General features: G+C 41.6%; 1 protein-coding gene across 2 annotated transcripts in view; it reads right to left on the bottom strand.

Moving 5' to 3' along the window:
- Positions 1–22578, bottom strand: part of lcor (ligand dependent nuclear receptor corepressor) — an 89103-nt gene that overhangs the window by 4535 nt on the left and 61990 nt on the right. The window contains exons 3-6 of one of the 2 annotated variants that reach the window (XM_042317134.1): positions 20282–20361; positions 16851–16977; positions 13607–14032; positions 8952–9039 (exon numbers count right to left, since the gene is read on the bottom strand). In XM_042317134.1, the coding sequence (XP_042173068.1) occupies positions 8952–9039; positions 13607–14032; positions 16851–16977; positions 20282–20361 (721 nt within the window). Of the gene's footprint in view, positions 1–8951; positions 9040–13606; positions 14036–16850; positions 16978–20281; positions 20362–22578 lie in introns of both variants that reach the window. The other variant, XM_042317133.1, reaches the window with a different exon arrangement.

Raw genomic sequence — 22578 nt, forward strand, 5'->3', positions numbered from 1 at the left:
GAGCTCATAGCAAAGAATAATTATGTAAATAAGGTATTTATGTTGTTTATTTTTAATAAATTTCCAAAAATGTTTAAAATCCTGTTTTCCCTTTGTGATTATGGGTGTGCATTGTGTGTACATTGATGAGGAACAAACATTATGTGATCCACGTAACAAAATGTGGAAAATGTCAGGGGGTCTGAATACTTTCCGAATGCATGTCACGCCTTGGTCTTAGTATTTTGTGTTTTCTATATTTATTTGGTCAGGCCAGGGTGTGACATGGGTTTATTTTGTGTTGTTTATGTATGGGGGTTTTTCATAGGTTTTGTGATTGTGGCTTAGAGGGGTGTTCTAGCAAAGTCTATGGTTGCCTGAGGCGGTTCTCAATCAGAGGCAGGTGATTCTCGTCGTCTCTGATTGGGAACCATACTTAGGCAGCCATATTCTTTGAGTGTTTCGTGGGTGATTGTTCCTGTCTTTGTGTTAGTTGTCACCAGATAGGCTGTATAGGTTTTCACGGTCCGTTTGTTGTTTTTGTATTGTCGTGTTTATTCGTCATTAAACATGTATCGTATTAACCACGCTGCATTTTGGTCCGACTCTCTTTCGATGGAAGAAAACCGTAACAATGCACTGTAGGTCAAATTATGATCATACATCTGTAGCTCTGTCTATGAATTTGAGAGTGGTTACATTTCTAAGCTTTCTACTGAAACAGGGTTGGGGAGAATCTCTTTGTGATTGTTTCAACTGCCCCTTTAATTTCATGATTACTAGACATAGCATAGACACAAATAACTACTTATATGGTCCCTTCAGTTTAGAGACAGTACCTGTATTTGAAATTCTATTTACTTCCTGGCTTGAGGGTGGGCGTTCAATCTCCATTTCAATTCATTACATTTGAGCTTAAAGCCCATTTGAGAAAATGTTTTGGCTGTAAACTTGTGTTGGCTATTAGCTAGTTATACATCTTGACAGCTTGACAAAGTAGTTGCCATCATACGGATTATAACTCGTTAGCTGTTCCATATGGTCTCATCACATGGGAGAGAGTGGCTGCCTGCATCCCAAATGGCACCCTAATCCCTATGTAGTACACTACTTCTGACCAGGGCCCGTAGTGCACTACAAAGGGAATGGGGTGCTATTTGGGATGCATCGGTGTCTGACGAATTATATTTACTGTGCAAAGTGGACGTAGCCAGAGCTATGTTCCACTCATTACAGCACGTTAGCTCCCATCTTCAACAATTAAGGTGCTCATGAGACACAGAGAGAAAGAGACAATTAACACTAATTTCCTATATTTTTTTTGACCATGTGTAGAACATGCATGTTGTGACAGAGTGAGTCACGTTTATATAGGTAATTAGAGCTAACTTACATCATGTCAAACGTTTAATTTAGTGTCCGTCTTTTTCAAACTCAATTTCATTCAAATAATTTTGTTTCACGCAGAGAAAACTTATTTAAACTGAACTGCAATGCTTTGTTGTTTCTTTGTCCCCGTCTTGCATGAAGCGTAACTATCCATTTACATGGACATTCTAAATTCAATTTGGTTCAAAAACAACCAAGCAACTTTATTTTACCACGTTAAAAAAAAAGTGATTCAAATGTTATTGAATCTTATTGCTGTTTTAAGAGATAGAGAGCCATGTACTGAGTAAACAGAGAACACACACGCACAGTCTGCTACACTAACAAATACCGTGAGGACAATGAGAGGAGGGAAAACATCAAGGACACACAGCATCAATTACCATGATCATAATACCAATCCCTCCCTGGGATAGAGACTCATTTGCCTGAGAAGGTATTGTGGGCGCAGAATGGAGCACATTGTGATCAGGTTGTAATTACCGGTATAGGATAAACTGTACATAGTAACAGTGTCATAGAATTCACCTGACAACACAATAGACAATGGCTGCGGTTGGAGTTGGCGGCAGAGAGGTCTCGTTCCCAGCTAAACGAGAATTAACCTTGGCATGTCTCGTATAGAAATGGTCACAAAAAGGGTTGAGCGACACAAGGATGCTCTTTTTTTCTTACTCCACTCGTTATTATTTTAGAGAATCTGTCCTTTTGAGCTCCCTTTCTCCTTTCCATTATGTTGGCCTGAAATCAGGCCTGAAAGTTGTTCCTATACGGGCTAGAAAGAACATAGTGTTTTCTAAGAAACCCGTGCTAAAGCTCCCAAATTACATTTCCGTGACGGGTCTTAACGTTTCTATTTCTGAACTACCTGAGAAAGAAGTGACTTTTTTCTAACCTTGGTGTCGGGTACTGTTCGGTATGTAACCATAGCAACAGTAGCCTTTAAGCAGGAAGCACACATCCCAGTCCCCCGCAGACAAGCAGAGTGACAGCTCAATGCTACCTTCTAAATAGGACCATAGATATGTCAATCAGAATGGAAGGGGAAGTGTAGACAGATAGTGAATGAGCCGTAGCACTGAGGACGTCAGCAACCAAATCCTGTGAAGGAAAAAATATTATGGACATATGGACATGGACATGCATATGTCCAAAACAAGTACAGACGTTGGATCTTAATTTGATCACTCTTTTGTTGCTGAGAATTGCAAACATGTAGTGTATTTGAGTTTTAAAAAGGATTCTGAATTTTGTCATTTCCACTTAGAAATTCCAGACTTGATTTTCCCCTAACGAAAAATGTATCAACCCCTACAAAAATGTCCATTAATTATAATCCACAAAATAATTCACATTTCCTGTTGCTACAGGATTATTTTCCTGCTGTAGCAAACTGGCTCAAATCAAGATCCGACATCTGTATATACAGTATATGCATACCCCTGATGAGGTTGTTATCTAAATGTCAAAAAGTCAAATAATGACACACACATCCCTGATGAAGTAGTTTATATATATATATATATATATGCACTTGATGAGGGAGTTAGAAGGTGGTTTCACAGTAATGATGGCTGCACCATATAGTCTACACCTTATAGTCTACACCTTATAGTTTACTATAGTCTACACCTTATAGTCTACAATAATCTACACCTATAGTCTACAATAGTCTACACCTTATAGTCTACACCTTATAGTCTACACCTTATAGTCGACTATAGTCTACACCTTATAGTCTACAATAATCTACACCTTATAGTCTACACCTTATAGTTGACTATAGTCTACACCTTATAGTCGACTATAGTCTACACCTTATAGTCGACTATAGTCTACACCTTATAGTCGACTATAGTCTACACCTTATAGTCGACTATAGTCTACACCTTATAGTCGACTATAGTCTACACCTTATAGTCTACACCTTATAGTCTACTATAGTCTACACCTTATAGTCTACTATAGTCTACACCTTATAGTCTACTATAGTCTACACCTTATATACCTTATAGTCTACACCTATAGTCTACACCTTATAGTCTATAGTCTACACCTTATAGTCTACACCTATAGTCTACACCTTATAGTCTACACCTTATAGTCTACTTATAGTCTACACCTTATAGTCTACACCTTATAGTCTACACCTTATAGTCTCTACTATATAGTCTCTACACCTTATAGTCTACACCTTATAGTCTACACCTTATAGTCTACACCTTATAGTTATAGTCTACACCTATAGTCTACACCTTATAGTCTACACCTTATAGTCTAGTCTACACCTTATAGTCTACACCTTATAGTCTACACCTTATAGTCTACACTTATAGTCTTATAGTCTACACCTTATAGTCTACACCTTATAGTCTACACCTTATAGTCTACACCTTATAGTCTACACCTTATAGTCTATAGTCTACACCTTATAGTCTACACCTTATAGTCTACACCTTATAGTCTACACCTTATAGTCTACACCTACACCTTATAGTCTACATATAGTCTACACCTTATAGTCTACACCTTATAGTCTACACCTTATAGTCTACACCTTATACTTATATGGTCTACACCTTATAGTCTACACCTTATAGTCTACACCTTATAGTCTACACCTTATAGTCTACACCTTATAGTCTACTATAGTCTACACCTTATAGTCTACACCTTATAGTCTACACCTTATAGTCTACTATAGTCTACACCTTATAGTCTACTATAGTCTACACCTTATAGTCTACACCTTATAGTCTACACCTTATAGTCTACACCTTATAGTCTACACCTTATAGTCTACACCTTATAGTCTACACCTTATAGTACACCTTATAGTCTACACCTTATAGTCTACACCTTATAGTCTACACCTTATAGTCTACACCTTATAGTCTACACCTTATAGTCTACACCTTATAGTCTACAATAGTCTACACCTTATAGTCTACACCTTATAGTCTACACCTTATAGTCTACACCTTATAGTCTACACCTTATAGTCTACACCTTATAGTCTACACCTTATAGTCTACACCTTATAGTCTACACCTTATAGTCTACACCTTATAGTCTACTATGGTCTACACCTTATAGTCTACTATAGTCTACACCTTATAGTCTACAATTATCTACACTTTATAGTCTACAATAATCTACACCTTATAGTCTACAATAATCTACACTTTATAGTCTACAATAATCTACACCTTATAGTCTACAATAATCTACACCTTATAGTCTACAATAATCTACACCTTATAGTCTACAAGTCTACACCTTATAGTCTACAATAGTCTACACCTTAGTCTACACCATTTTGTCCAGTCTACACCACAGTCTACACCACACAGTCTACACCATACAGTCTACACCTTATAGTCTACACCTTATAGTCTAGTCTACACCACACAGTCTACACCACAGTCTACACCACAGTCTACACCATACAGTCTACACCATATAGTCTACACCATATACAGTGCATTAGGAAAGTATTCAGACCCCTTGACTTTATTTACATTGTGTTACAGCAATTTTTCCACTTTTATTACAAATAAACAACAGAAATACCTTATTTATATATGTATGCAGACCCTTTGCTATGGGACTCAAAATTGAGCTCAGGTGCATCCTGTTTCCATTGATCATCCCTGCGATGTTTCTACAACTTGATATGTCGAAGGAATTGTCCATAGAGCTCCGAGACAAGATTGTGTCGAGGCACAGATCTGGGGGAGGGTAACAAAACATTTCTGCACATTGAAGGTCCGCAAGACCACAGTGGCCTCCATCATTCTTAAATGGAAGACGTTTAGAACCAAGAAGACTCTTGCTAGAGCTGGTCGCCAGGCCAAACTGAGCAATCAGGGGAGAAGGGCCTTGGTCAGGGAGGTGACCAAGAACCCGATGGTCACTCTGACAGAGCTCCTCTGTGGAGATGGGAGAACCTTCCAGAAGGACAACCATCTCTGCAGCTCTTTGGCCTGAATGACAAGCATCACGTCTGGAGGCAACCTGGCACCATCCCAACAGTGAAGCAGGGACTGTGACACTGGTCAGGATCGAGGAAAGATGAACGGAGCAAAGTACAGAGAGATCCTTGATGAAAACCTGCTCCAGAGCACCCAGGACCTCAGAATGGGGAAAAGGTTCACCTTCCAATAGGACAACGACTTTAAGCACACAGCCAAGACAATGCAGGAGTGACTTTGGGACAAGTGTCTGAATGTCCTTGAGTGGCCCAGCCAGAGCCCGGACTTGAACCCGATCGAACATCTCTGGAGAGACTGGAAAATAACTGAATGGGAGAAACTCCCAAAATACAGGTGTGGCCAAGCTTGTAGCGTCATACCCAAGAAGAATCCAGGCTGTAATCGTTGCCAAAGGTGCCTCACAAAGTACTGAGTAAAGGGTCTGAATACTTATGCAAATATGATAGTTCAGTTGTTTTAAAAAAATAAATGTGCAAAAATGTCTAAAAACGTGTTTAGTCAACTGTAGTCTGCACACAGTGGTGGTTAATGGTGTATGGTGACTAGTGGCACTTGTTTGCTGTTATGAAACTAAAACTAACAAACTATTGATGTATTGGTTATTATGGTGTCATGATATTTTTTAAAGATACTGTTATAATTTGATTGTGTAAGTAAATACTAAGTTAATTTTCACACTGTAAAATAAAGGGGTAAGCTAAATGAGTGAGATCTGTGTTTGGTAATATATCTGAGGTCTCGGAGGAAGTGTGGAGGGATGGAGGTGTGGAGCGAGGGAGGAGGGTGGATGGAGGAGGTGTGGAGCGAAGGAGGAGGGTGGATGGAGGAGGGGTGGAGTGAGGGAGGAGGGTACATCCAGTTCCTCATCCCTCTCTTTAGTTAATATTACATGACCTGATCATTAGTGAATCCCAAACCACCAACGCTGCTTCTGATACACCAACGAGGTGTCTTACAACAGATTACACACACCACCCTCACCATACAATATCGCTTTGGGCGTCAACATGTATCGAGCCGCTCAAATCCATCTTTGACCTTCTGTGTGTTCTAATCATTCCAAGGTCTATTCCATAGTTATACAGGTAATGTATTCTAATTTAAAGCAGGAAAACAAAGTTTGTACGGTGTGTTAATCATGCAAATATGACTTGAAGGCAAAACACTCAGGTATCAATAACATCCACCATGACTATGTGGGTAAGTAAATAAAAGCTGGATATAGTAGAGAGGCAACAGGAAAACCAATAGTCCCTGAGGTCTTTGATGCAGTCTAACGTTGACCTCCTAGATCATGAAGAATTACATCCAAATAGCATAAATACATACTTATAAAACCTAGGTACTGTAATCGATTACGGATGAGGGTTAGTTACTTATAAAAACCTAGGTACTGTAATCATAATGATAATGGATTCGGGTTAGTTATAAATACCTAGGTACTGTATTCATAATGACAATGGATGAGGGTTAGTTACTTATAAAACCTAGGTACTGTAATCATACGGATTACAGATGAGGGTTAGTTATAAAACCTAGGTACTGTAATCATAGTGATAATGGATTAGGGTTAGTTACTCATAAAACCTAGGTACTGTAATCATACGGATTACAGATGAGGGTTAGTTACTTATAAAACCTAGGTACTGTAATCATAGTGATAATGGATTAGGGTTAGTTATAAATACCTAGGTACTGTAATCATAATGATAATGGATTAGGTTTAGTTACTTATAAAACCTAGGTACTGTAATCATAGTGATAATGGATTAGGGTTAGTTATAAATACCTAGGTACTGTAATCATAATGATAATGGATGAGGGTTAGTTACTTATAAAACCTAGGTACTGTAATCATAGTGATAATGGATTAGGGTTAGTTATAAATACCTAGGTACTGTAATCATAATGATAATGGATTAGGGTTAGTTACTTATAAAACCTAGGTACTGTAATCATAGTGATAATGGATTAGGGTTAGTTATAAATACCTAGGTACTGTAATCATAGTGATAATGGATTAGGGTTAGTTATAAATACCTAGGTACTGTAATCATAATGATAATGGATTCGGGTTAGTTACTTATAAAACCTAGGTACTGTAATCATAATGATAATGGATTAGGGTTAGTTACTTATAAAACCTAGGTACTGTAATCATAATGATAATGGATTAGGGTTAGTTACTTATAAAACCTAGGTACTGTAATCATAGTGATAATGGATTAGGGTTAGTTATAAATACCTAGGTACTGTAATCATAGTGATAATGGATTAGGGTTAGTTATAAATACCTAGGTACTGTAATCATAATGATAATGGATTCGGGTTAGTTACTTATAAAACCTAGGTACTGTAATCATAATGATAATGGATTAGGGTTAGTTACTTATAAAACCTAGGTACTGTAATCATAATGATAATGGATTAGGGTTAGTTACTTATAAAACCTAGGTACTGTAATCATAATGGATGAGGGTTAGTTACTTATAAATACCTAGGTACTGTAATCATAATGATTAGGGTTAGTTACTTATAAAACCTAGGTACTGTAATCATAATGATAATGGATTAGGGTTAGTTACTTATAAAACACTGGTACTGTAATCATAATGATAATGGATGAGGGTTAGTTGGTTATAAATACCTAGGTACTGTAATCATAATGGATGAGGGTTAGTTACTTATAAAACCTAGGTACTGTAATCATAATGATAATGGATGAGGGTTAGTTAGTTATAAAACCTAGGTACTGTAATCATAATGGATGAGGGTTAGTTACTAATTAAAACCTAGGTACTGTAATCATAATGATAATGGATGAGGGTTAGTTACTTATAAATACCTAGGTACTGTAATCATAATGATAATGGATTAGGGTTAGTTACTTATAAAACGTAGGTACTGTAATCATAATGATAATGGATGAGGGTTAGTTACTTATAAAACGTAGGTACTGTAATCATAATGATAATGGATTAGGGTTAGTTACTTATAAAACGTAGGTACTGTAATCATAATGATAATGGATTAGGGTTAGTTACTTATAAAACGTAGGTACTGTAATCATAATGATAATGGATTAGGGTTAGTTACTTATAAATACCTAGGTACTGTAATCATAATGATAATGGATTAGGGTTAGTTACTTATAAATACCTAGGTACTGTAATCATAATGATAATGGATTAGGGTTAGTTACTTATAAAACGTAGGTACTGTAATCATAATGATAATGGATTAGGGTTAGTTACTTATAAAACGTAGGTACTGTAATCATAATGATAATGGATTAGGGTTAGTTACTTATAAAACGTAGGTACTGTAATCATAATGATAATGGATTAGGGTTAGTTCTCTTCCGACGCTGTAAACCCTTGACATCGTAACGTAACAAGAGGTGATTACCTTGGAAACCAATGGGAAATAACACATTGATCACTACAATGATCATTTATAACGGAGGTGTGTGTGTGTGTGTGTGTGTGTGTGTGTGTGTGTGTGTGTGTGTGTGTGTGTGTGTGTGTGTGTGTGTGTGTGTGTGTGGCGTGTGTGTGTGTGTGCGTGTGTGTGGCGTGTGTGTCTTACCCCTTCACTGTGGGCAACAGGGTGTAACTGTGAGAGTTTTTGAGGACGGTGCCGTGGGCCTTCTTGGTGGAGAGGTCCAGGACTCCATCTGAGGATTAACATACGCAGATACACACTGTTTTAGGGCACAGTTCATCACAGATTATCTAAGTATGTACTGTATAACTTGACTTCAATTGATTGGGACTTTTTAAATGAATGTAATTAACATTGTAAATGTGCCGTTCAAGAACAGATGTTTGTGTAACTCTATAAATCACTGGAAATGAGAAAGGAAAAGGACTCCAGGAGAAGAATACAACATAGAAAATCACATGAATAAATAGTGAAAATAATCATTACTGTTCCCTCCGCTCTGCTCTTTGTTTAAAGAGTAATAACAATATTATATTCCTCTTTCCACTGACTGAACCACACACACACACACACACACACACACACCCTCCTCCTCCACGGGTTAGTAATCCCCAAAGTGCAGCTGACCTGTCTGATGACCTGTCTGATGACCTGTCCGTCTGAACAGAGCTGAAGGACCTCTTTAATCTTTAGGGCTTTTTGGTTAGACAAAACAAGGTGGTGATATTAAAATGAATTTCTCTTTCTGTGTGTTTATGGGTGTGTGGGGAGGGGGGGGGAGGCATACATAAAAACACTATAATACCATATATGGTCACAGGCATTAGAGGATAATCCAGGCCAAATGTCTATAGGGCAAGAGAGATTTCAAGGCATGGGGGTTAATGTTTTTAAGATTCAAAAATCTATTTTTCAGCATAACGCGTCTTGGCATTCAGCCTCCAACTGTTTGTTAGAATTAGGATACTAGTAGTTTTCTTTTGGCCCAGTCTGTTTGGCTCTATACAACTTTTACTGGTCCAATTACAGGTTGTGGGGGATTTGCGACCAATGTTTAACTTCCTGACATATGTCTTGAGATGTTGCTTCAATATATCCACATCATTTTCCTACCTCATGATGCCATCTATTTTGTGAACTGCACCAGTCCCTCCTGCAGCAAAGCACCCCCACAACATGATGCTGCCACCCCTGTGCTTCACGGTTGGGATGGTGTTCTTCGGCTTGCAAGCCTTCCACTTTTTTATGGCCAACAGTTCCATTTTTGTTTCTTCAGACCAGAGGACATTTCCCCAAAAGTACAATCTTTGTCCCCATGTGCAGTTGCAAACCGTAGTCTGGCTTTTTTATGGCTGTTTTGGAGCAATGGCTTCTTCCTTGCTGAGTGGCCTTTCAGGTTATATCGATATAGGACTTGTTTTACTGTGGATATAGATACTTTTGTACCGGTTTCCTCCAGCATCTTCACAAGGTCCTTTGCTGTTGTTCTGGGATTGATTTGCACTTTTCGCACCAAAGTACGTTAATCTCTAGGAGACAGAACGCATCTCCTTCCTGAGCGGTTAGATGGCTGCATGGTCCCTTGGTGTTTATACTTGCGTACTATTGTTTGTGCAGATGAACGTGGTACCTTCAGGTGTTTGGAAATTGCTCCGAAGGATAAACCAGACTTGTGGAGGTCTACGATTTTTTTCCTGAGGTATTTGCTGATTTCTTTTGATTTTCCCAAGATGTCAAGCAAAGAGGCACTGAGTTTGAAGGTAGGCCTTGAAATACATCCACATGTACACTTCCAATTAGCTTCTAAAGCCATGACATCATTTTCTGGAATTTTCCAAGCTGTTTAAAGGTACAGTCAACTTAGTGAATGTAAACTTCTGACGCACTGGAATCGTGATACAGTGAATTATAAGTGAAATAATCTGTCTGTAAACAATTGTTGGAAAAATTACTTACATGCACAAAGTAGATGTCCTAACCGACTTGCTAAAACTATAGTTTGTTAACAAGAAATTTGTGGAGTGGTTGAAAAACGAGTTTTAATGAATCCAACCTAAGTGTATGTAAACTTCCGACTCCAACTGTAAGAGAGCTATAGGGGAAATATAGGGAAGATATAAGGGATATATAGGAGCGATATTGGAGATATATAGGGAATCTATAGGAGAGATATAGGGGAACGATAGGGGAGAGATATAGGGGAGAGATATGGGGGAGCGATAGGGGAGAGATATAGGGGAACGATAGGGGAGAGACAGGGGAGAGATATAGGGGAGAGATATAATCAAGATGTAGAAGAGCTAGAGGCAATATAGTGGAGATATAAGCAAGATACAGCGGAGATATAAAAAATAGAGGAGATATAGAAGAGATATAGAGGATATATAAGTGAGTTAAAGTGGAGATATAGGAGAGATATAGTAGAGATAGAGGGATATAAAGGATATACAGTGGCTCATGGGAGATACATGGGAGCTATAGAAGAGATATAGGGAAGCTATATGAGACCTATAGGGAGATATAAGCAACACACAGGGGAGATATTGGCGATACAGGGAGATATAGGAAAGATAAATGGAGATACATGGAGATAGGAGAGATACAGGGAGATATAGGAAAGATACATGGAGATAAGGGAGATATAGGAAAGATAAATGGAGATAGGAGAGATACAGGAAAGATACAGGGAGATATAGGAAAGATACATGGAGATAGGAGAGATACAGGGAGATATAGGAAAGATAAATGGAGAAAGGAAAGATACAGGGAGATATAGGAAAGATACAGGGAGATATAGGAAAGATACAGGGAGATATAGGAAAGATACAGGGAGATATAGGAAAGATACATGGAGATAGGAGAGATACAGGGAGATATAGGAAAGATACATGGAGATAGGAGAGATACAGGGAGATATAGGAAAGATACAGGGAGATATAGGAAAGATACAGGGAGATATAGGAAAGATACAGGGAGATATAGGAAAGATACAGGGAGATATAGGAAAGATACAGGGAGATAAAGGAAAGATACAGGGAGATATAGGAAAGATACAGGGAGATATAGGAAAGATACATGGAGATAAGGAAGATATAGGAAAGATACAGGGAGATATAGGAAAGATACAGGGAGATATAGGAAAGATACATGGAGATAGGGATACAGGGAGATATAGGAAAGATACATGGAGATATAGGAAAGATACAGGGAGATATAGGAAAGATAAGATATAGGAAAGATACAGGGAGATATAGGAAAGATACGGGGAGATATAGGAAAGATACAGGGAGATACAGGAAAGATACATGGAGATAAGGAAGATATAGGAAAGATACAGGGAGATATAGGAAAGATACAGGGAGATATAGGAAAGATACAGGGAGATAAGGAAGATATAGGAAAGATAAATGGAGATAGGAGAGATACAGGGAGATATAGGAAAGATACAGGGAGATATAGGAAAGATACAGGGAGATATAGGAAAGATACAGGGAGATAAGGAAGATATAGGAAAGATACAGGGAGATATAGGAACGATACATGGAGATATAGGAACGATACATGGAGATAGGAAAGATACAGGGAGATATAGGAAAGATACAGGGAGATATAGGAAAGATACAGGGAGATATAGGAAAGATACATGGAGATAAGGAAGATATAGGAAAGATAAATGGAGATAGGAGAGATACAGGGAGATATAGGAAAGATACAGGGAGATATAGGAAAGATACAGGGAGATAAGGAAGATATAGGAAAGATAAATGGAGATAGGAAAGATACAGGGAGATATAGGAAAGATACAGGGAGATATAGGAAAGATACATGGAGATATAGGAAAGATACATGGAGATATAGGAAAGATACAGGGAGATATAGGAAAGATACAGGGAGATATAGGAAAGATACAGGGAGATATAGGAAAGATACAGGGAGATATAGGAAAGATACATGGAGATAGGAGAGATACAGGGAGATATAGGAAAGATACAGGGAGATATAGGAAAGATACAGGGAGATAAGGAAGATATAGGAAAGATAAATGGAGATAGGAGAGATACAGGGAGATATAGGAAAGATACAGGGAGATATAGGAAAGATACATGGAGATAAGGAAGATATAGGAAAGATAAATGGAGATAGGAAGATACAGGGAGATATAGGAAAGATACAGGGAGATATAGGAAAGATACAGGGAGATATAGGAAAGATACAGGGAGATATAGGAAAGATACAGGGAGATATAGGAAAGATACATGGAGATAAGGAAGATATAGGAAAGATAAATGGAGATAGGAGAGATACAGGGAGATATAGGAAAGATACAGGGAGATATAGGAAAGATACATGGAGATAGGAGAGATACAGGGAGATATAGGAAAGATACATGGAGAAAGGAAAGATACAGGGAGATATAGGAAAGATACAGGGAGATATAGGAAAGATACATGGAGATATAGGAAAGATACATGGAGATAGGAGAGATACAGGGAGATATAGGAAAGATACATGGAGATAGAAGAGATACAGGGAGATATAGGAAAGATAAACGGAGATAGAAGAGATACAGGGAGATATAGGAAAGATAAACGGAGATAAGAGGGGCGTTCTATTGAAGTTATGGGGGAGTTCTTCAGTCCAGGTTTTTCTTCTACTTATTTATTTTATTGAATATTGTTGTTGCACTATTGAGAGAGAGCCTGCAAGTAAGCATTTCATTGTACAGTGTAACACCATATTATCTTGTCCATAAGGTAAATGGGTTTTGATTCGATATGGACGTGTGAGTGGTGTCTTACCCTCTGTTTTGGTCTCTGTGGGGTCGGGCCTCTTGACGGTGAGGTCCAGTGGAGAGTCCTGGTCGGCCATGAGAAGCTTGCTGAGGACGGGGTTCTGTGCAGAGGCAGCAGCACCGGTACCACTACAGTTACTACCGGCTCCGTTCCCACTGTCCGGGGCGAAGGCAGAGGCGGAGGCGGGGCTGAGGCCCGGTCCCGGGGACGGGGGGCTGGACGCCCCCGGCAGAGCGAGGGGGGCCGGGGCTGGAGAGGCCGCTCTCGGCAGGAGGCGGCTTTGGTCCTTGATGCCGTTGGGCTGGGGGTGATGGGGGGGGTCCTGAGAATAGCTGTTTTTTGAGGTATATTCGGCAGCGAACTGACGGATCATTCGCTGCATTATCTCACGAGCCACTAGAGGGATGTGGGGGTCCGAGAAGCTTGGGAGGTCTGCTAGAGACAAACAAACACACAACATTAGACACATATTAGAACTTTCTTAATCTGTTTAGCATTCCAACGACCGGCTAAAGATCTGGCAGCACTACAACTAGAAACATCAAAGCTGCAATATGTCACTTTATGGGGGAACGGACCAAATTCACGTAGAAATGTCAGTTATGAACCTGTCATTCTCACTGAAAGCCAGTCTCAGAAGTTGTAGATATGTTCTATACAGACAGACCGTTAGAATGTGGACATAGATATATACCTACAGGACATGTTTAATACCTCTCTGTAATACTACAGACAGACTGTTAGAATGTGGACATAGATATATACCTACAGGACATGTTGTTTAATATCTCTCTGTAATACTACAGACAGACTGTTAGCTAGGCTTCGTCACAAATGGCACCCTATTCCCTATGTAGTGCACTACTTCGATCAGAACCCCATTGGCCCCTATAGTAGTGCACTACATAGGGAATAGGGTGCCATTTGGGACACAGCTCTAGTCTACCCTATAGCCCCCAACTTTCAGCCGCAAAACAACAAAGTGATTTAGCAGACAAGCTTTCTGGAAAAACATTTCCTTTTGGGCCGAGGAATTGTGCCCCGTGTCCGAAGGGGAAGCTTTCTGCAAACAATACCTACGTCCTGGCACACTATTCCCAATCCAGTGCACTACTTTTAACCTGGGCCCTATGCAATCTGGTCAAAAGTAGTGCACTATGTAGGGAATCGGGTTCCGTTTGGGACGCCGACCGCGTGGAACCAAAACATAAAGCCGGGAGCATATAGACATTATAAAAACATTTAGCTAAAGGAACATCACTGGGAAGGAAGAAACCCTCAGACAAACGACATGTATCTATGTGTGTCTGTTTATATACTGTGCACAGTGTTTGTTCAGCTACATACACTCAGTGTACACACCATTTAGGACCTTTCTTATATTGACTTGATTCCAAATGCTTCCCATAGCTGGCTGGATGTCCTTTGGGTGGTGGACCATTCTTTATACACACGGGAAACTGTTGAGCGTGAAAAACCCAGCAGCGTTGCAGTTCTTGACACACTCAAACCGGTGAGCCTGGCACCTACCACCATACCCTGTTCAAAGGCACTTTAAATATGTTGTCTTGCCACCCATTCACCCTCTGAATGACACACATACACAATTCATGTCTCAATTGTCTCAAGGCTTAAAAATTCTTCTTTAACCCGTCTCCTCCCCTTCATCTACACTGACTGAAGTGGATTTAACAGGTGACATCAATAAGGGATCAAAGCCTTTACCTGGATTCACCTGGTCAGTCTGTCGTGGAAATAATGTTTTGTACACTCAGTGTATAGCAGCTTTAGGCCAGCTGAGGGCTGAGGGCTCCCCTTCATCTTTAAGCTGAGGGCCGAGAGCTTCATCTTTAACCAGAGGGCTGAGGACTCATCTTTAAGGGCTGAGAGCTCATCTTTAAGCTGAGGGCTGAGGGCTCATGTTTAAGCTGGCTGAGGGCTCAGGGTTTAAGCTGAGGGCTGAGAGCTTCAGGGTTTAAGCTGAGGGCTCCCCTTCATGTTTAGGGCTGAGAGCTCCCCTTCAGCTTTAAGCTGAGAGCTGAGGGTTTAACCAGAGGGCTCCCCTTCATCTGACACTGAGGGCTGAGTGGATTTAACAGCTGACATCAATAAGGGATCAAAGGCTTAGGGCTGATTCAGCTGGTCAGTCTGAGGGCTGAAATAATGGCTGACACTGAGGGCTATAGCAGCTGAGGCCAGCAGAGGGCTGAGGGCTGAGGGCTGAGGGCTGAGAGCAGAGGGCTGAGAGCAGAGGGCTGAGAGCTGAGAGCTGAGGGCTGAGAGCTGGGTGTGGAGTGTGAACCCAGATTGATTGGGCAGACACATTGATTGGATCAGCATCTGACTGAGTGACCTAATCCTCTCTAAAACAGCCATCTATCTCAAATGGCACCCTGTTCACTAGTGCACTGCTTTTGACCAAAAAAAGTAGTGCACTAAATGATATAGTGTAGGGAATAGGGGGCCATTTTGGATGCAACCAGTCACACACTGCACCCCTCTCTTCTCTCGGAGAGTAATATAACCATAACAATACATGGTCACTTAACCGACACGTTTCATTTTAAACCTCCGTTTTTTTAGGACACGATTTTTAAATGAACCTTTATTTAACAAGGCAAGTCACTTAAGAACAAATTCTTATTTAAAATGACCGTCATACACCGGCCAAACCTGGACGACGCTGGGCCAATTGTGTGCCGCCCTATGGGACTCCCAATCACGGCCGGTAGTGATACAGCCTGGAATCGAACCAGGGTGTCTGCAGGGACGCCTCAAGTACTGAGATGCAGTGCCTCAGACCGCTGTGCCACTCAGGAGCCTAAATGTGGGAATCAAACCCACAACTTTGGTGTTTCCAAGTTCCATACCTTGTGTCTTTACAACGCCCCAACTGACTACGCCATATAGTTCTACTGGACTCCCTTATGGTTCTATAGGTTCTTGACCCTTATAGTTCTACTGGACTCCCTTATGGTTCTATAGGTTCTTGACCCTAATAGTTCTAGGTTCTAAACTCCCTTATGCTTCTATGTTCTAGACTCCCTTATGGTTCTAGGTTATACAATTCCGTATGGTTCTATAGGTTCTAGACTCCCTTATGGTTCTAGGTTATACAATTCCGTATGGTTCTATAGGTTCTAGACTCCCTTATTGTTCTAGTTTCTAAACTCTCATGGTTCTACATTCTAGACTCCTTTATGGTTCTACGTTCTAGACTCCATTATGGTTCTATAGGTTCTAGACTCACCCTTTCTGTAGAAGACAGCATTGAGGAACTCTTCGGCTTGCTTCTCCAAGCGGTTGATTTTGGACGTGTCCTGTTTCAAGTCCTCTGACTCTGATAAGACCTGGGGAGTGATGCCAACCAAGTGTTCCTGAGAGGGACACAGAACACAGAGGAAGAGGGTTTAGGATTTTAGAAAACAGTACATAAATGTACAACCAAGTGTTCCTCAGAGGGACACACAGAACACAGAGGAAGAGGGTTTAGGATTTTAGAAAACAGTACATAAATGTACAACCAAGTGTTCCTCAGAGGGACACAGAACACAGAGGAAGAGGGTTTAGGATTTTAGAAAACAGTACATAAATGTACAACCAAGTGTTCCTGAGAGGGACACAGAACACAGAGGAAGAGGGTTTAGGATTTTAGAAAACAGTACATAAATGTACAACCAAGTGTTCCTCAGAGGGACACAGAACACAGAGGAAGAGGGTTTAGGATTTTAGAAAACAGTACATAAATGTACAACCAAGTGTTCCTCAGAGGGACACAGACGAAGCAGACATTTTAATGAAGTTGTCCTGGACCAAACCCAGAGGAAAACCTTAAAGTACCTTTGAAGTCTGTTTTTTTTACTAAGCAAAGAAAAGCCATAATATGACAATAGGTGGCGAGACAACGCTGTGGTGGAAGCTTTAAAAGACCGGGTGACAAAATATGGTGATTAAGAAAGTCATTGTGTGGTACTATGGACTTGCAGTCATTGTGTTTATGAAACAAACAAATGAATGACCTGGGGGGGTGGTGGGAGGAATGGGCGTGACACCCTGACTGTCTCTCCGCTTTCTCCTCTTAGAATCCAGTGACGTGAAAACTGGCAAAACCAAAACAGGCTCAAACAGTTTCCTTAAAACGGCATACCTTCACAGTTAATATGAATGAGGCATTCTCTCTTCCTTCCCCTCGCTCTCCATCCCTCTCTCCCTCCCTCCCTCCCTCCCTCCCTCGTCTCTTTCTCTCCCCTCGGAAGACACTTCAGTTGAATGCATTCAGTTGTTCAAGTGACTAGGTATCCCCCTTTCACTTTCCTTCTCCCTCTGCCTCTCTCCTCCGCCTCTCTCGCTCTTCCCCTCCCTCAAGTCTACCTCCTCCCCCTTTCTCTCCCCTTCCCTCAAGCCTACCTCCTCCCCCTCTCTGGCTCTTCCCCTCCCTCAAGTCTACCTCCTCCCCCTTTCTCTCCCCTTCCCTCAAGCCTACCTCCTCCCCCTCTCTTGCTCTCCCCCTCCCTCAAGCCTACCTCCTCCCCCTCTCTTGCTCTACCTCCTCCCCCCTCCCTCAAGCCCTCCCTCCTACCTCCCCCTCTCTTGCTCTCCCCCTCCCTCAAGCCTACCTCCCCCCCTCTCTTGCTCTCCCCCTCCCTCAAGCCTACCTCCTCCCCCTCTCTTGCTCTACCCCTCCCCCCTCTTGCTCTCCCCCCCTACCTCCTCCCCTCTCTTTCTCCCCCTCCCTCAAGCCTACCTCCTCCCCCTCTCTTTCTCTCCCCCTCCCTCAAGCCTACCTCCTCCCTCTGTCGGGAGTTTGCATAGCTGCAGATCAATGAATCAATTGTTTCCGTCCTCTGCAGGTCCTCTGGCATTTCATGCAATTAAACGCACACAGTGAAATATGAAGAGTACGTCCCAAATGGCACCCTATTCCCTACATCGTGCACTACTTTTGACCAGAGCGCTATGGGCTGTGTTCAGACGTAGTGCACTATAAAGAGAATAGGGTACCATTCTGGACGTAGGGCAAGCCCAGCCCAGCCAGCCCGGCCCGGGCATGGTAAGGCCAGAGACAAGCAGAGGAAGGAGGACAGATATATTCGAGGTAATATGTTTTATGGACCATGGAGCGTATTCACAAAGTGTCCCAGAAGTAGGAATGCTGAATCTGATTTATATAATCCTATTCATTATAATCTGATCATAGATCAGCACTACTACTATGTTATATATGTTTATAATAATAATTTGGTTGGTGCTTATATTTGTTATTTTTCACACATGTACAATTGTGTATTAAATTGTAGGTGCCAGATGGTCGACCTTCAGGGTTGAAGAGGTCAAGATGAAAAAGGAGAAAAGGAGTGGTTGGTTGGCATGGCAACAGAAGGGGGGGGCTCTTTGTGAGGCCTTCTGTTTCATCCTTCGTTCCTCCATTAAAGGGGCAATCTGGGATTGGTATATCAAAAGTGGCGCGGTGTCCACTTCTTCATCGTTTGAATCCCAGATTGCCCCTTTAAAGACAAAGAAAAAATGGAGGACGAGTGGCGCCCCGAACGACATGCCGACGAGCCATCAATTCACAAGGTCAAAGGGAACGAGGGGTGACTGAAAGGGCAAAAAATAATAATACATTCCTGAGAGGCAAAACATTCTAGCGCCATTTTAGGATGATTAGACATGGCTGAATGAGTGAGACGACCAGGGATTGACCTCTACTTAAAGGGTGTGTGTGTGCGTGCGTGCGTTATTGTCGATGATGCGATGGAAAGATGCCGACTGGCTTTTGTTCATGAAGCTAATTAGCTATCTCTAATGCAGTGTGTGGAGTTTAGCTAATCAGCTAGCTGTAATGGAGAGTGTGGAGTTTAGCTAATCAGCTAGCTGTAATGCAGTGTGGGAGGTTTAGCTAATCAGCTAGCTGTAATGGAGAGTGTGGAGTTTAGCTAATCAGCTAGCTGTAATGCAGTGTGGGAGGTTTAGCGAATCAGCTAGCTGTAATGCAGTGTGGGGGGTTTAGCTAATCAGCTAGCTGTAATGCAGTGTGTGGAGTTTAGCTAATCAGCTAGCTGTAATGCAGTGTGGGGGGTTTAGCTAATCAACTAGCTGTAATGCAGTGTGGGGGGTTTAGCTAATCAGCTAGCTGTAATGCAGTGTGGGGGTTTAGCTAATCAGCTAGCTGTAATGCAGTGTGTGGAGTTTAGCTAATCAGCTAGCTGTAATGCAGTGTGTGGAGTTTAGCTAATCAGCTAGCTGTAGCTAGCTGTAGATGCAGTGTGTGGAGTTTAGCTAATCAGCTAGCTGTAATGCAGTGTGGGGTTTAGCTAATCAGCTAGCTGTAATGCAGTGTGTGGAGTTTAGCTAAATGCTCTGCTAGCTGTAATGCAGTGTGTGAGAGTTTAGCTAATCAGCTAGCTGTAATGCAGTGTGTGAGTTTAGCTAATCAGCTAGCTGTAATGCAGTGTGGGGGGTTTAGCTAATCAGCTAGCTGTAATGCTAGCTAATCAGCTAGCTGTAATGCAGTGTGTGGAGTTTAGCTAATCAGCTAGCTGTAATGCAGTGTGTGGAGTTTAGCTAATCAGCTAGCTGTAATGCAGTGTGTGGGATTTAGCTATTGTCTCGATGTGTGTCTGTGTCTCTGTGTCTGTGTGTGTGTGTGTGAGCCACAGCAACTCTAATAACATCAATTACCTTGACTTTCTCTCGTCTTAAGCAGCAAAAGAGACAATTTACATCAAACGACCAATCCAACAGTACCTCGGGCTCGCAATCTGTGGGAAGAAGAAGACACACACAAACACACACACGTCAGAGAGGTTATGGTAATAATGACAGGCCGCTGTGTGTGAGCTTAGACAAACCACAGCACAGCTAACCATTTCATGCATTTCAAAATAAAACCCTTCAGAATATGAAAAGCATTGAAAATAGCAACAGTTTGTTTTGAATGATGGCCGAGTTCCTTTTGATACATAAAAACTGTAAACTAAGACATCAACTGTCCGGACACACACACTCAACCAGAAGATTACCCCCAATCAGTGTGTGTGTGTGTGTGTGTGTGTGTGTGTGTGTGTGTGTATCTGTATGAGTGTGTGTGACATCTCTGTGTCTCCAAGTGACAAGGCCTTCTGGTGACTCTCTCTTGAGCACGGTATGAGCTTCCTTTGTGATAACTAAATCTTCAGGGAACATGACTTGTGTCACAGTCCTGGTGGGAGGGGAGCGGAGGGGACGTTGGGCCTGGGCGCCCTGGCGGCGTGCGGCGGCCTTGGATACGTGACTATTGTGTTGGTGACAGATGTAGAACCGGGCGCCTCGACATAGTGTAGTCATTAACCTCCAGTCCCCTGCCGCACTAAACCCTACCCCTTCATATGCAGAGGAGAGTGTGTGTGTGATGTGTGTGTGTGGTGTGTGTGTGTGATGTGTGTGTGTGTGGTGTGTGTGTGTGTGTGTGTGTGTGTGATGTGTGTGTGTGTGTGATGTGTGTGTGTGTGTGTGTGTGTGTGTGTGTGTGTGTGTGTGTGTGTGTGTGTGTGTGTGTGTGATGTGTGTGTGTGTGTGTGTGTGTGTGTGTGTGTGTGTGTGTGTGTGTGTGTGTGTGTGTGTGTGTGTGTGTGTGTGTGTGTGTGTGTGTGTGTGTGTGTGTGTGTGTGTGTGTGTGTGTGTGTGTGTGTGTGTGTGTGTGTGTGTGTGTGTGTGTGTGTGTGTGTGTGTGTGTGTGTGTGTGTGTGTGTGTGTGTGTGTGTGTGTGTGCACGCGAGTGTGGCTATAATGCTCCACGGGCAGAGAAAAACAGAGAGAGAGGAGGGATGCCCAACAAACTCACCTTTTGGTGCACCATGGATAAAAAGAAAAGCGCACCGAGCTACACACAGAACTCACAGCACTAAGAGAGAGAGAGAGATATGCCCCCCTAGGCACAACTATGACAACATAACCAACAAAAACAGGTCACAACTCCTGCAGCTCTGTCGCACGCTGGGTATGTACATAGTCAATGGTAGGCTTCGAGGGGACTCCTATGGTAGGTACACCTATAGCTCATCTCTTGGCAGTAGTACTGTAGACTACCTTATCACTGACCTCAACCCAGAGTCTCTCAGAGCCTTCACAGTCAGTCCACTGACACCCCTATCAGACCACAGCAAAATCACAGTCTACCTGAACAGAGCAATACTCAATCATGAGGCATCAAAGCCAAAGGAACTGAGTAACATTAAGAAATGCTATAGATGGAAGGAATGCATTTTGGAAACCTAACAAAAAACAATTAGGCAACAACAAATTCAATCCCTTTTAGAAAAATTCCTGGGAAAAACATTCCACTGTAATAGTGAAGGTGTAAACTTGGCAGTAGAAAATCGTAACAGTATATTTGAGTCTTCTCATGCTTTGTTGATTTAAAAAAAAAAGCCTTCGACTCAATTTGGCATAAGGGTCTGCTATACAAATTGATGGAAAGGGTTGTTGGGGGAAAAACTTCTAACATTATAAAATCCATGTACACAAAAAACAAGTGTGTGATTAAAAAAGGCCCAAAACAAAGACATTTCTTCCCACAGGACCGTGGGGTGAGACAGGGATGCACCTTAAGCCCCAACCTCTTCAACATATATATCAATGAATTGGCGAGGGTACTAGAACAGTCTGCAGCACCCGGCCTCACCCTACTAGAATCTGAAGTCAAATGTCTACTGTTTGCTGATGATCTGGTGCTTCTGACCCCAACCAAGGAGGAACTACAGCAGCATCTAGATCTTCTGCACAGATTCTGCCAGACCTGGGCCCTGACAGTAAATCTCAGTAAGACCAAAATAATGGTGTTCCAAAAAAGGTCCAGTCGCCAGGACCACAAACACAAATTCCATGTTGACACCGTTACCCTAGAGCACACAAAAAACTATAATTCCTTGGCCTAAACATCATTGCCACAGGTAACTTCCACAAAGCTGGGAACGATCTGAGAGACAAGGCAAGAAGGG

The sequence above is a fragment of the Oncorhynchus tshawytscha genome, unplaced genomic scaffold (genome assembly GCF_018296145.1).
Source record: "Oncorhynchus tshawytscha isolate Ot180627B unplaced genomic scaffold, Otsh_v2.0 Un_contig_3970_pilon_pilon, whole genome shotgun sequence".
In the NCBI taxonomy this organism is placed as follows: Eukaryota; Metazoa; Chordata; class Actinopteri; order Salmoniformes; family Salmonidae; genus Oncorhynchus; species Oncorhynchus tshawytscha.